This window comes from Vicugna pacos, chromosome 27 (genome assembly GCF_048564905.1).
Source record: "Vicugna pacos chromosome 27, VicPac4, whole genome shotgun sequence".
Classification (NCBI taxonomy): domain Eukaryota; kingdom Metazoa; phylum Chordata; class Mammalia; order Artiodactyla; family Camelidae; genus Vicugna; species Vicugna pacos.
This window is the reverse complement of record NC_133013.1, coordinates 5,766,587-5,778,918: the sequence shown is the minus strand read 5'-3', so window position 1 is coordinate 5,778,918 and position 12,332 is coordinate 5,766,587. Positions and strand designations below refer to the sequence as shown.

Here is a 12,332-nt window from a genome sequence, read left to right as displayed (position 1 = left end):
ACCAAAACAGAGCACTCACAGGGAGCAAAGGTTACTTATTAATTCTACTGTTCACCCCCAGGAAAAGTACAAAGGATAATTTAGTACACACTGTTTGGCTAAAAAGCATTAACAAAACAAAGAGAAAATATTTATAACTAACTCCCATAATAAAGTTTAGAACAATTTTAAAACTTCACGTCTGTCATATGGAACCATAGGTTGATGTTTTTAATTGGTTTGTTCCTACTGAATATTAAAAAATTTAAAGCACAAAATTTAAAGTTTCCATATTTGCTCAACTACTACCTATAAAGTTCTAATCATTTTACCATACTTAGCATTAAGTAATGACCGAGATTTTTAATACTGTTGATAGTACCCACACAAACTAGCATTTGATTATATTTCAGGTTTAAAACAGGCTTTCCTAAGTATCTGGCTACTTCACCCAGTAATCGTATTAAACAACTAACTTTTCCTAATTATGATGTAATTGTTATATAATTCAAAATACCAATCAAATAAATATCTTACATGCTTTAAAAGTAAACCAGTTACCATCAATTCCAACCTCTACCTCTAAAGTCCTCTAAGGTCAATTTTGTTCTAAGCCAGTGCTTTTCCACAGGTAGAAAATTTTGCTCCCAGGGGTCTGCCCCCCTACCCCAAAAGGGTCTGGCAATGTCTGGGGGACATTCTGGTTCTCCAAGTAGGAGGCAGAGGAGGGGGTACTACTGGCATCTAGTCGGTAGAGGCCAGGGATGCTGCTAAACATCCCACAATGCACAGCACAGCCCTCCAACAACGGATTATCAGGTCCAACATGTCCATAGTGCCTCTGTTGAGAAACCCCATTCTAAACTGAAACAAGGAGATTTGCAAACACAGCTGAGACCTTCAAAAAACAATTGCCAAGTAAGTAATTCAAAGTTCACTAAGCTCTGTTATTGGTGCAGAGACCCAGACATAATAAAAGTTGCTTTGCATACTATTAAAATGATGACGTGACTATTCATCATTAATTCATGAAGTTGCAACTGACGTGAAGGATGAAGAGTATTTCCACAACCTACGCCATTAATAATTGCTTTAAAAAAGAACATTTCGGCAGACAAAAAAGGAAATAAGGTAGTGATATTCCTGACAGTTTCCCACCATGCTTCAAGTTTCAAGGACCAAACATCAATTAATGACTACTTTTTGTTGCTATCCTTTAGTTGTAACTTTTTTTTTTTGGCCCTCCTCAGTCGTTAGATTTTTAACTGGCTAAAATGTAAAGTAAACGAGGAGGGGGAAAAATCAAGTGAAGAAAGTTAACCATATAGTACTTGTTGGTATAATTATCTTAGACCCAAACACGTTCCTAAAGTATCTGTTAGAACTCTAATGTTTACCTGGCAAAAGAACTGGCTCCAGTTTTTTAATCTTCGGTTCTGAATCAATCTTATCGTCTGTCTGAAATACAGGAGTAAAATAAATCAAAATCAAAACTTTTTCCCCCGTGAGAGACGACAGCAAACTTGTTTTCTAAGGGCTGACACACGCGACAGACACTCATCCCTCCCACTTAAATTCTTGCACATTTTAAACAAGCTCTTTTAAAGATCTGCTCACGATGGAACTGGGAGTCTGACCGTGAAAACGCTAACACCGCCTAAGCCGCTTCCAGGGGTTCACGCTGATGACAGGCAGGTGACCTCTGGTGCTAGGCGCCCACAGCCGTGCAATCACGCCGGCGGTCACAGCGGGGACCGTCGCCAGGCGAAGGGCTAAGTAACTCCAGCTCCGACCGCTCCCTTGGGTCTCGTCACCCGCCGAACTACGGACCTCAGGTCTCGGGCCGGACTTTTACAAGTTCCCACCAAGCCGCCGGGGCTCCCGAGAAGGAACGCGCCCGGGGACGGGGACCGGGTCGGGGCGGCCTCCGGGTCCCGCTGCTCCGGGCTGGGCCCGCGGCTCCCCGGAAGCGCGAGGAGAGGGCGCCCGCGGGGAGAGCGCTGTTTACCTGGGGCGGCGGCAGGAGGTAGGACCTGAAGGTGGGTCTGGGCGGCTTGAGTGAGAACATGGTGCCGCCGCCTGCTCGGCCCGGCCCGGTCGCGGCCCGGGACCTGCCGCGGGCCAGCGGCAGCGCTGACGCCTCCCGACGCCCGAGGGTCGAGAGCTCCCCGCGCGGCCGCCCAGCTCGGTCTGCAGCCAGCCGGGCCGGGCGGGCTGACGGGCGGGGACGCGGCGGAGCGCCCGCCCGAGCGGGGAGGAGCCGGGGCCCATCCCCGGAAGGGGCCCGGCGTCCGGCCCCGCCCCGGGAGACGGCGCTCACTGGGCCGGAGGCCGGCCGCTCCCGGCCTTTAGGCCGCGCAGGCGCCGGAACGCGAGGTTCGCGCCGTGCGCCGCTGCCCGGCCCTCAGCGAGGGCGCGGGGGTGGGGTGGGGCCTGGTAGCCATCTTGAAAGCACGGCTCAGGCGGGGCGAGGACGCTCCTACGGCGGCCCGCGGGGGTCACGGCGGCCCTCGGAGGTCACGGCGGCTCGCAGGGGTCACGGCGGCCCGCGGGGGTCGCGGCGGCCCTCGGAGGTCACGGCGGCTCGCGGGGGTCAGGGCGGCTCGCGGGGGTCACGGTTGCCAGCGGTGGGTCCCGGAGACAGCGGGAGGCCGCCCTCCGTACCGACTGCCCCGCGATCCCGCTCCTCCCGGGCAGCTTCCTGTACTGCTGCTCTCTAGTGACCCGGCTTGCGCGATCATTGTTATTCCCAGTGGTTGGGAGGAGCCCTGCGCGGGGGAAGGGGACTCCGGAGCCCCGGACTCGGCAGGTCATACTGCCTACGCTTACATGTTAGGGACAGGCACCGGGAGTGTCCCGGTGCAGCCGGCAGTGATCCGATCAAGCCCCTTAAGGTCCCACACTGGGTCCTCCATCACCCCGTGGTGATCTCCGCGGAAACCTCCGAGACTGGGAGCCCCCACCAGCGGGGCCGACTGCTGATTTCCATGGGGTGCTGAAGCCGGCGTGGGCTGTGGGGCCACGGACAGAGGACACTGGCAGGCAACCCGGACTCCCCAGTTTAGTCTAACTTCTACCCTCTTTATTAAACTTTAATGTGGAAAAAGATTTTAAGCGACTTGCCTTTCTTTTCTTGCTTATCCTCACATGTAAAGATTCTAGTGAGCAGATAAATGATCAAAAGCCCGGCAATAGTAAGACCTTGGCGGTGTGGAGGGCTTCAGTAGGCTACGAACCGAATAATCTACCCATTAATTGCAAAGAACAGACGAATTTCAGCCTATCAAGCGTAGGGCATTTCTGAACTCTACCATATTTCTGAACTGGAGCAGCCTTTGGTGGAAGGGGGCTAGTGGTGTTGCATTTTGGTAAATCTTTTCGTTGAGACTAGACTTTTCTTGTGCTTTGAGGGATAAATCCCTAATCCAGCATTTTATGATTACTATCACAAGGAAGCTCCAATGTGGCCATAGAAATCACAGTCATACTGACAAGTCTTGCTAGTGGAAACACTACAAATTTAAACAAAGGTTCAAAATAAATTATTTTTTTTGAAAATAATTTATTCTGGATCCAGAACCCCACTAATCTTTCTGATTAACTTGTTTGAGTAACATACTCCATTTTGCTCTGCAACCACATTGTATTTTAAAATGTTAAGTCCATTGAGTTACAGGGATCAAAGAGACTGTTGTGCACATACATTTAAATCACATGTCCCTGATTTCTCTACATTAAATGGATTAAAAAAAAAAAAACAACTAAACGCATAGAAAAAAGAGATCAGATTTGTTTACCAGAAGCAGGGGGTGGGAAGAGGGAGAACTGGAGAAAGGTGGCCAAAAGGTACACATTTCTGGTTACAAGATAAATCAGCACTAAGGATGTAATGTACAGCGTGATGCCTATAGTTAACACTGCTGTGTGATTTATAGGAAAGTTGTTAAGAGAGTAAATCCCGAGAGTTCACATCACTAGGAAGAAAAATTTTTTCTTTCTCCTTTTATTGTATCTGTATGAGATGCCGATGCCAACTTACTGAGGTAATCATTCCACGATATATGCACGTCAAATCATTATGCTGTATACCTTAAGCTTATACAGTGATGTATGTCAACTATATCTCAATAACACTGGAAAAAATGAATTTTTTCCATAAATAACTCTTCAAGGAATATGTGGATCTTTCTCAATACAGAAATGACTTACTATGATTTAGTCTTTGCCGTACAGGTTTTCTTAGGATCTATGACTCTAATACATGACAAAAAAATTGAAAAATGGAAAAACTCTGATTCCCAGACTTGTTAGGACCCACCCTAAATTTTATGACATTTGCAGATGGCTAATTGTATTAGTCTACTTGAGTTGCCATAAGAAAAAGATCACAAACTGGGTGGCTTAACATGAATTGATTTCTCAGAGTTCTGGAGGCTGGGAAGTCCAAGATCAAAGTATAGGCAGGCTAGAATTCTGGTGAGAGCTCTCTGCCTGGCTTGGACAGTGGAGAGAGCTGGGAGATTGGGGATAGGGTTGAGGGGAGGATGTTGGATCTCACTCAGGTGTCTCTTTTTATAGGGGCATTAACCCCCCTTTGTGATCTCATTTAACCTTAATTACCTCCTAAAAGCCCTGTCTCCAAATACAGTCACATTGGAAGTCAGGGCTTCAATGTATGAATTTGGGGAGAACACAGTACAGCTCCTAGAACTAGTCTTATAACTTCTTCCCCGTCCTGATCTTCTTTCTTTGGCCCTGATGTCACTATTTTGTCCCCCTGTTGTTTTTCTGACTCTGTTTCTGTGATTGGTTCTTCCATCATGGGGGATATTGGCATTCCCTACAGATCATTTCCTTTTCCTGGTGAAAAGAAAAAAAGAACTAATGTCTCTTGAATACCTATTAGGTGCTTGGTAATTTGTATAGTCATTCAGTCAGTTACCAAATTTGTTCTGAGTGCTAAATCTATGTTAAAAACCACTTGGGTCACTAAGAAGATGAAGTTTCTACTTTCATGACTCTTTTACTATAGGTGGAAAGATACCAAAAAAATAATATATAAAGAGTGCCATGAAGAAAAATAAAACATGGGAGGAGGGTGAGTGTTTTTTTTTCGATGGGAGAGGGAGTGTGGTCATGGAAGGCCTTTCTGATAAGATGACTTATGAGCAGAGATCAACGGGCATGAGGGAGTCAGCCAGGTGGAAACCAGAAGGAAGAGAGGCTAGCAGTGCAAATGCCCTGAGGTGAGAGCCTACCTGGCGTGTTTAAAACAGCCCAATCCAGTGGGAGAAGGGGTCAGAGAAAAGGAACAAGCCAGGTCACACGGGGCCTGACAGTTAAGAAGTTTTTGTAACATTTTGAGCTGAGAGTGATGTGATGTGACTGGCATTTAAATTGTTCACTTACCCTGCTGTAGAAGTGCAGCATGGTAGAAGCCGTGGGACTAGGTGGGAGCTGTTAGAACAGTCCAGGTAAAAGGAGGTGATGGTGATGGCAGTGGGAGAGGGGACGTATAATGGTTATGTGGAATGTCTGCAAGACGGTGCCATTGCCTGGGTATATCATCCTTTAAGATGACTATTAAGTCATTAATAAAAAAATCTGTTTCTTGAGGGGGGATTCTGGGAAGATGACAGCAGCAGCGTAATTGTTCAGTCTCCATGGGAAAGCAGACAAAGGGACTGTAAAGCAAAACCAAAAAACCCACGGACAATATCAATGACAAATCTAAGTGAAATGGTCTTCCCATGATTTCCAGAATATAGACAAGGAGGAGCAAACCCACAGCAGTTACAAGCCCTTCATAATATCAGCAAAGGGAATCAATGAGGCATCTGGAGAACCCTAGAATTGCCAAAAGGTATTTACTGGTTCAGCCAGTCAAGTTGAGAAGAGCGAGTGAGATAGGAAGTGATGTTTGCCGTCTCCCAGAGCACGAGGCTCAAGGTATGGTCTGAGCGTCTGAAACAGCATTGCTACAGGAACTCTTGAAACAGATCCACCTGGTCTCCCTTCAAGGAAAGGGACCCACACTGAGGACAAAGTGCTGGGCATGGAAATGAAATTGAGCCAAGTAGAGACAAAGGGAAGGGAGGGTCCAGATAAAAATGGAGGACCAGGAAATCTCTGAAAGTAAACTGAATCGAAAAAATTTTAATGCTGGACTCAAAATAAAAAAGGTTCTCTGCGAAGTTGGAAAAGCTATCCCAACAACTGCCTCCTTCAAAGAGTTTGAGAAAACCTGTTTGACATACGTATAATCAAAGGAAATTATGGAAGCCAAATCCCACAGAAAACTATTATAATGAAAAAGAGAAGAACTGAATAGCACTCCTATGGACAATAAAAGCACATTAGAAAGACATGTCCTTACTCTAATTTGAAAAGATACTTGAACCCCAGTATTCACAGTAGCACTATTTACAATAGCCAAGACATGGAAACAACCTAAATGTCCATCGACGGGTGACTGGCTAAAGAAAATGTGGTGTATATGTTCAATGGAATACTACTCAGCCATAAAAAAGAATGAAATAATGCCATTTGCAGCAACATGGACCTAGAGATTATCATACTAAGTGAAGTTAAGTCAGAGAAAGACAAATATCATATGTCACTTATATGTGGAATCTAAAATAAATGATACAAATGAACTTATTTACAAAACAGAAACAGGCTCACAGACATAGAAACAAACTTATGGTTACCGAAGGGGAAAGGGAAGAGAGATAAATTGGGAGTTTGGGATTTGCAGATACACACTACTATATATAAAATAGATGAACAGCAAGGTCCTACTGTATAGCACAGGGAACAACATTCAATATCTTGTAATAATCTATAATGCAAAAATATATGTATGTGTAAAACTGAATCACTATGCTGTACACCTGAAATTTACATGACATTGTGATTCAACTATACTTCAATTAAAAAGAAAAAAATAAAATAAAAGGCAGAGTCCAGGCAATTAAAATATTGTTGGAAAAAAACAGGCCCCAACGTACCTTCGTTTGTAAAACAGAATAAAATAGTGCCATTTGCAGCAATATGAATGGACCTAGAGATTATCAAACTCAGTGAAGTAAGCCAGAAAGAGAAAGAAAAATACCATATGATATCACTCATATGTGGAATCTGAGAAAAAAAGAAAAGAAAAGAAAAAAAGGACACTAATGAACTCATCTACAAAACAGAAACAGACTTGCAGACATAGTAAACAATCTTATGGTTACAGGGGAAAGAGGGTGAGAAGAGACAAATCTGGGACTTTGAGATTTACGAATGTTAGCCACTATATATAAAAATAGACTTAAAAAACATTTCTGCTGTATAGCACAGGGCTATGTTCAACATCTTGTAATAACCTTTAATAAAAAAAGAATATGAAAAGGAATATATGTAGGTATATGCATGACGGGGACATTGTGCTGTACACCAGAAATTGACACATTGTAACTGATGGTACTTCAAGTTAAAAAAAATTGTGTTTGCCATCAAGGACTCCATGACAACAGGAAGATTCATATTGGATACTTTATTTTTACACATCAACAAAACTCTTGGTCACCCTATGCTGTTACAATGTGAACTTTGATGTAATCATGTACTTTTTTTTTTCATCATGTAATTTTCAAACATAAAACATTAAAACATAAAACAAACAAAACCCCATAAAAACACATGATGTTTATGGCTTCTTTCCAATTCTCATTATTTTATTGTTTTTCTCTCTCACTTCTCCTTTTTTTTTCATGTTTGCTTTCTCTTTATTTCCCCTTTCTTACATAGTTGCTGACTCCCTTAAGTAACCTATTGGTGGCACCCAAAGGCATTTCTTAGGCTACTTGGTTGCCCCCAGAAATAGATTGTAGGATCTTGTATAGTGATTAAGCAGTTTATCATGACTAGAGTATTATCACTCTCGTTGGTCCTACTCCAACTAGAACAACTAAGTTTACTAACACATGCTAACAAAACATGACTTTAAGTTTAGTGCATTAAATCTTAAATTAATAAGTCCAAATTGCCAAACATTTGTAATGAAACCGTTTTCTGATGATGTTTAGGGGGAGAGTAATAGCTCAGTGGCAGAGGGCGTGCTTAGCATTCATGAGGTCCTGGGTTCAATCCCCAGTACCTCCATTAAAAAAAAGAAAAAAGGGAAAGACTATTAGAAGTTAATGATGTTTAGATGACCAAAATGGTACTCAATAGTGACTCTGACTGAAAAATCAAAAAAACAAAACACATTAGCACTCGGTTTCTGTGGATGTCTTCTCTCGCTTAACCTGCTGTTTTTCTGTCGTAATTCCAGGTACAACCACTAAGTTACCAACACTGCTTGCGTGTCCAGATCTGTCTAAGTCTCCCCGAATGGCTTTCGCTTTCTTAGGATGGCCATGTAAACTTTTTGACCTTAAATATGGGAATCCCAAAGTTTGGTCAGTTTTCACAGACAGTAAGTTTTCCTGGTCAGTTCTATCTGTAACAGCTAGAGACAGATGGGTGGTCGGAGGGGCTGTTTTGGAAACACAGTTTTCATCTTCGGGATCCATGAAATGCCCTCTGTGCTCAGCCTCCACTGCTGCTTCTGACCCAAAGTAAGGGATGTCTGTGCTTCGAGAACGTGTAATCTTTTGAACTTCGTATTTCCATTCTGTGGTCCATTGCTGGACTGTGGAGGGGCATGTTTGGTCCACGACTGCACTGTACTCTGTACTCCAATTGTTAACCCCGCTGACCAGCTTTCTTCCACGGGAATATATAAAGCTTCTGGACTTCACCGTTTGACAGGCCCTGAATGTTTCCTCCGGGTAACTGCATGCCATCTTTGTTTCTTCCAGGGGATGGGAAGTGGTGCCTTCGATCTTTGCTGTTTCCACTGTTAGCCGAGTGCTTTGCAAATCTGTCTTGTTCTGTCCATGCATCACATCTGTTTGATCTGAACTTGGGAAAATAGTTTCTTCTCTTTTGGAGTCAGCCTGCCTTTCATCATCTTCAGCTGAAATCCCAATATCGGGACCTAATTTTGGCTCTGAAGTGCTCTTGGCATTGTCTAATGCGAGCCGACCGCGTTCTGGGGTTGCTGGCGTGCTTGTGCTGGGTGACAGGTGCAGGCTGCCCTGACGCTCGGGTACCAGGTGTGTCCTTTGGTCCTTCTCTCCTTTCATGCGGAAGGAACCGGCTTTTTTCCTGAACCCTGTCCCTGGTGGCATGGACAGAGAAGTATCCTCGTACAACAGCTCCTCCCCGTTGAAATGGTATCTGTACATGCTGTAGCCGTCGGCGCTGTTGATGCTGCTCTGCCGGAGCAGGTGCATCGCATCACATTCAGAAGAAGCTCGGGACCGGGTCTGTATCAGGTCGGCCTTGTCAATTCCCGCGAGGTTTTCCAGGGCATTCACCATTCTGTTAGATAGTTCTTCTAGCTGAGAGAGCCGAAGGTCAACCGTCTGTAGGGAAGTTTTCATGAAATTTTCTCTTTCGTTGATTTCTTCCAACCTCATTGACATATTCTCAACTCTGGTGAATACAAAGGGATAGGGTTGTTAAACCGAGATTAACTAGATACTAAAAGCCAAAAAATGTTATTTTTGTTATGTGATTTTCTTCAGTCTCTGGGGACCCATGGAGCTCATTGGGCATAATTTTAAACTTCACACACTCCTAACAGAACTACTAAAAATTACTGGGAGGAGCGTGAGAAAATGATAGAAATACAATTAACACAGACGGTGCTATTTACTGTTCATTGCTCGAAGTGTCTTGTGTATTCATCAATAAGTACTCATAGAGGTACTATTCCGGGCTCGTTTAACCCTCAAAACAGCCCTATGAAGTAGGCACTGTTTTATCGTCCCCATTTTACAGATGAGGAAATCAAGTCCTAGAGTGTGCAAGTAATTTGCCTAAGGACACACAGTGGCGCTGGGATCTGAAGGCACCCAGTGTGACTCCAGCTTTGGTCTCTCAGCTGGTCCTTCACACTGCTTCTGATAACAATGGAAGACACCAACACTTAAGATTTTTGAGTTTTCACGACAGCTGGTGGCAATGAATGGTTATGAGGACAAAATAAATTAATTAAGAGCCTTACTTGGAGTTTAGGGCTTCAGAAGATGACTTAATAATTAAGTTCAGATTATCAGATGGTTTACTTCAGGGATAAGAGGCCATCTAATTGTCTGAAGAATACTGGTAACTTTAAATGGCTTAATAATTACAGTAATTAATAATATGTAATAATTAGTCTTTCCTTAATGGGGCTGTAAGAAAGAAAGACCATGGCAGATTATAAATTCCTGCTATTAGATCTTTTTTTTTTAATGGAGGTACTGAGGATTGAACCCAGGACCTCGTGCTTGGTAAGCATGTGTTCTACCACTAAGCTTTACCCACCCCTAGATTCTTTTTTCCTTAACCTCCTAGAAGATCAGGCAACAGCCTCTGAAACTATAATGTTGTCTGAAATCTGCTAGCATAGACTGTGTTTTATATTTCAAGATTATCCACAGTACGATTTCTTTCCATCGGTTTGTGAAATTTAACCCTGAAAGGCAGAAAGTGATGCCCAGGACCTGGGACTCCTTTCTAAAAGTTGAACTTGTCCCCTGGGTGGCTGGCAGAGGGGATCCTGGCTCCCAGTCAGGAGCCTCTGGGTCCCTGGAAACCGGCAGTTAGGTGGTCTGTCCCGGCAAGTTCAGCTGTATGTAAAGGCGAACAGCTCGGTCTGACTTTTTGTTAAACTTTTATTTTCTCCCACTTACCATCTTTGGGTGGGAATGTATAGGCAGTCTTTCTGGTCACCCAGCTTATTTTGAGTCTGTTTCTAGGATGGCTTTACTCCCCAGTCCGTAGATACTTCTAAATTCCCTCACCTGTTCTGGCTTCCCTCTTGTCCACTTCCCCAACCTCTGCCACCCCTCCTTGTGCACAGTTTCTATTCCCCACCTGACTGCATCTCCCGCACTTGCCTTACTCCCCACTGCCCCTGCAGCTCCTTGCCCTCTGTTCCCCGATGACTGCATGTGCTAATGTTGGACTTCCACTGGCCACACTGACAGCTCTGCTCTGACGTGTGGGAGGGTCCTTGGCTTCTATTCTCAACTCTTTCCTGGGGCAAGGACTATTTTTATGCCCTCTTAGGAAACCACATTATTTGAGCAGGAAGGGTCTGACTTCCTGAAACTTTGCCACCAGGAGTACCAAATTTCACCAAATTCACCATGTAGGGGGAGCCCTGACTTCCTTCTTTAAGAGCTTCTCCGCCAGTGGGAAGGGAGGTGGGAAGGGATAAATTGGGGGCTCGAGATTTGCAGACATTAACTAGTATACATAAAATAGATAAACAACAAGTTTCATCTGTGGAGCACAGGGAGCTATATTCAATATCTTGTAATAACCTATGATGAAAAGGAATATGAAAACAAGTCTATGAATGTGTATTATGACTGAAACATGACGCTGCACACCAGAAACTGACACAACATCATAAACTGACCAGACTTCATAAAAAAAAGTTTCCCCACCATAGGGAACCCTGCTATAAATTTTTAGGGTCCTTTCTCCTCCTGCATTTCAGGGACCAAGAGAAGACCTTTTCGCAATGAATCTTCCATGACTTCAAGTACAACTTGGTTTTCTCCGTTAGATGTAATGCCTCCTTGCTGACTTCAGATCCACTGCCCGCATGATTGCTTCCTCTTGTGTTATAAACCACATTGCCTCCATAACAAACTTGAGATCCTTCAGCAGACACAACATTTAGTGATAAAGCAAACCTTTAAAAATAAATAAGCTGGGAAAATATAGATGAGTGTCTTTCCTCTCAAGTCTTGTGTAATTTTCTGCCTGTTTTTTTCCCCTGTATTACCTAATCCAGGTCACAGCACTGCCTGCCACTCACACAGAGAAAAGAACCCCCAAACTCATCTGATTCTCTAGTCTCCCTTACACCTCTCTCACCTCCCCTCCCCCTAAGCTCTTTGTAGGACCCTTTAGGTGTCCCTTAAATTTCCTGCCCCTCCTGCCACCCCCTTAGTTAAAGCCAGGGAAGAAACAATTCTTCACCATGTGGTTTAGTTGAGAAAAACCATCAGATGCTATTTCAAGCTCGCCGTAAATGGCTACAGTGTGGAAACCGCGCATTTCAGATGGCTATGCCAAATCCAGGGAAGTTGCATTGAGTTTTTACAGCATGTGTGAAAGAAGAAAGTAAAAATTGAGTTTAGGTTCACTTCTGTCTGAAATGATGAAAAAAAAAAGGACACGCGAGGAACTACTTCGTATGCTAGCTTTGTTAATTACTTAAACCGTGTTTAATAAATCTTGACATCTTATAGATGGAA

General features: G+C 43.9%; 2 protein-coding genes across 5 annotated transcripts in view; both read right to left on the bottom strand.

Annotated features, from left to right (window-relative positions):
• Positions 1–2,734, bottom strand: part of MTMR10 (myotubularin related protein 10) — a 45,350-nt gene extending 42,616 nt beyond the window's left edge. Inside the window, exons 1-2 of the mRNA XM_072950665.1 lie at positions 1,988–2,734; positions 1,377–1,437 (exon numbers count right to left, since the gene is read on the bottom strand). Of these exons, the coding sequence (XP_072806766.1) occupies positions 1,377–1,437; positions 1,988–2,047 (121 nt within the window). The 5' untranslated portion in view covers positions 2,048–2,734. The remainder of the gene's footprint in view (positions 1–1,376; positions 1,438–1,987) is intronic.
• A 4,770-nt stretch (positions 2,735–7,504) lies between these two features.
• The window catches only part of TRPM1 (transient receptor potential cation channel subfamily M member 1), a 60,724-nt gene continuing 55,896 nt past the window's right edge, over positions 7,505–12,332 (bottom strand). For all 4 annotated transcript variants that reach the window (XM_072950656.1, XM_072950657.1, XM_072950658.1 and 1 more), the window contains one exon: positions 7,505–9,507. In XM_072950656.1, coding sequence (XP_072806757.1) covers positions 8,235–9,507 — 1,273 coding nt within the window. In that variant the 3' untranslated portion in view covers positions 7,505–8,234. The remainder of the gene's footprint in view (positions 9,508–12,332) is intronic.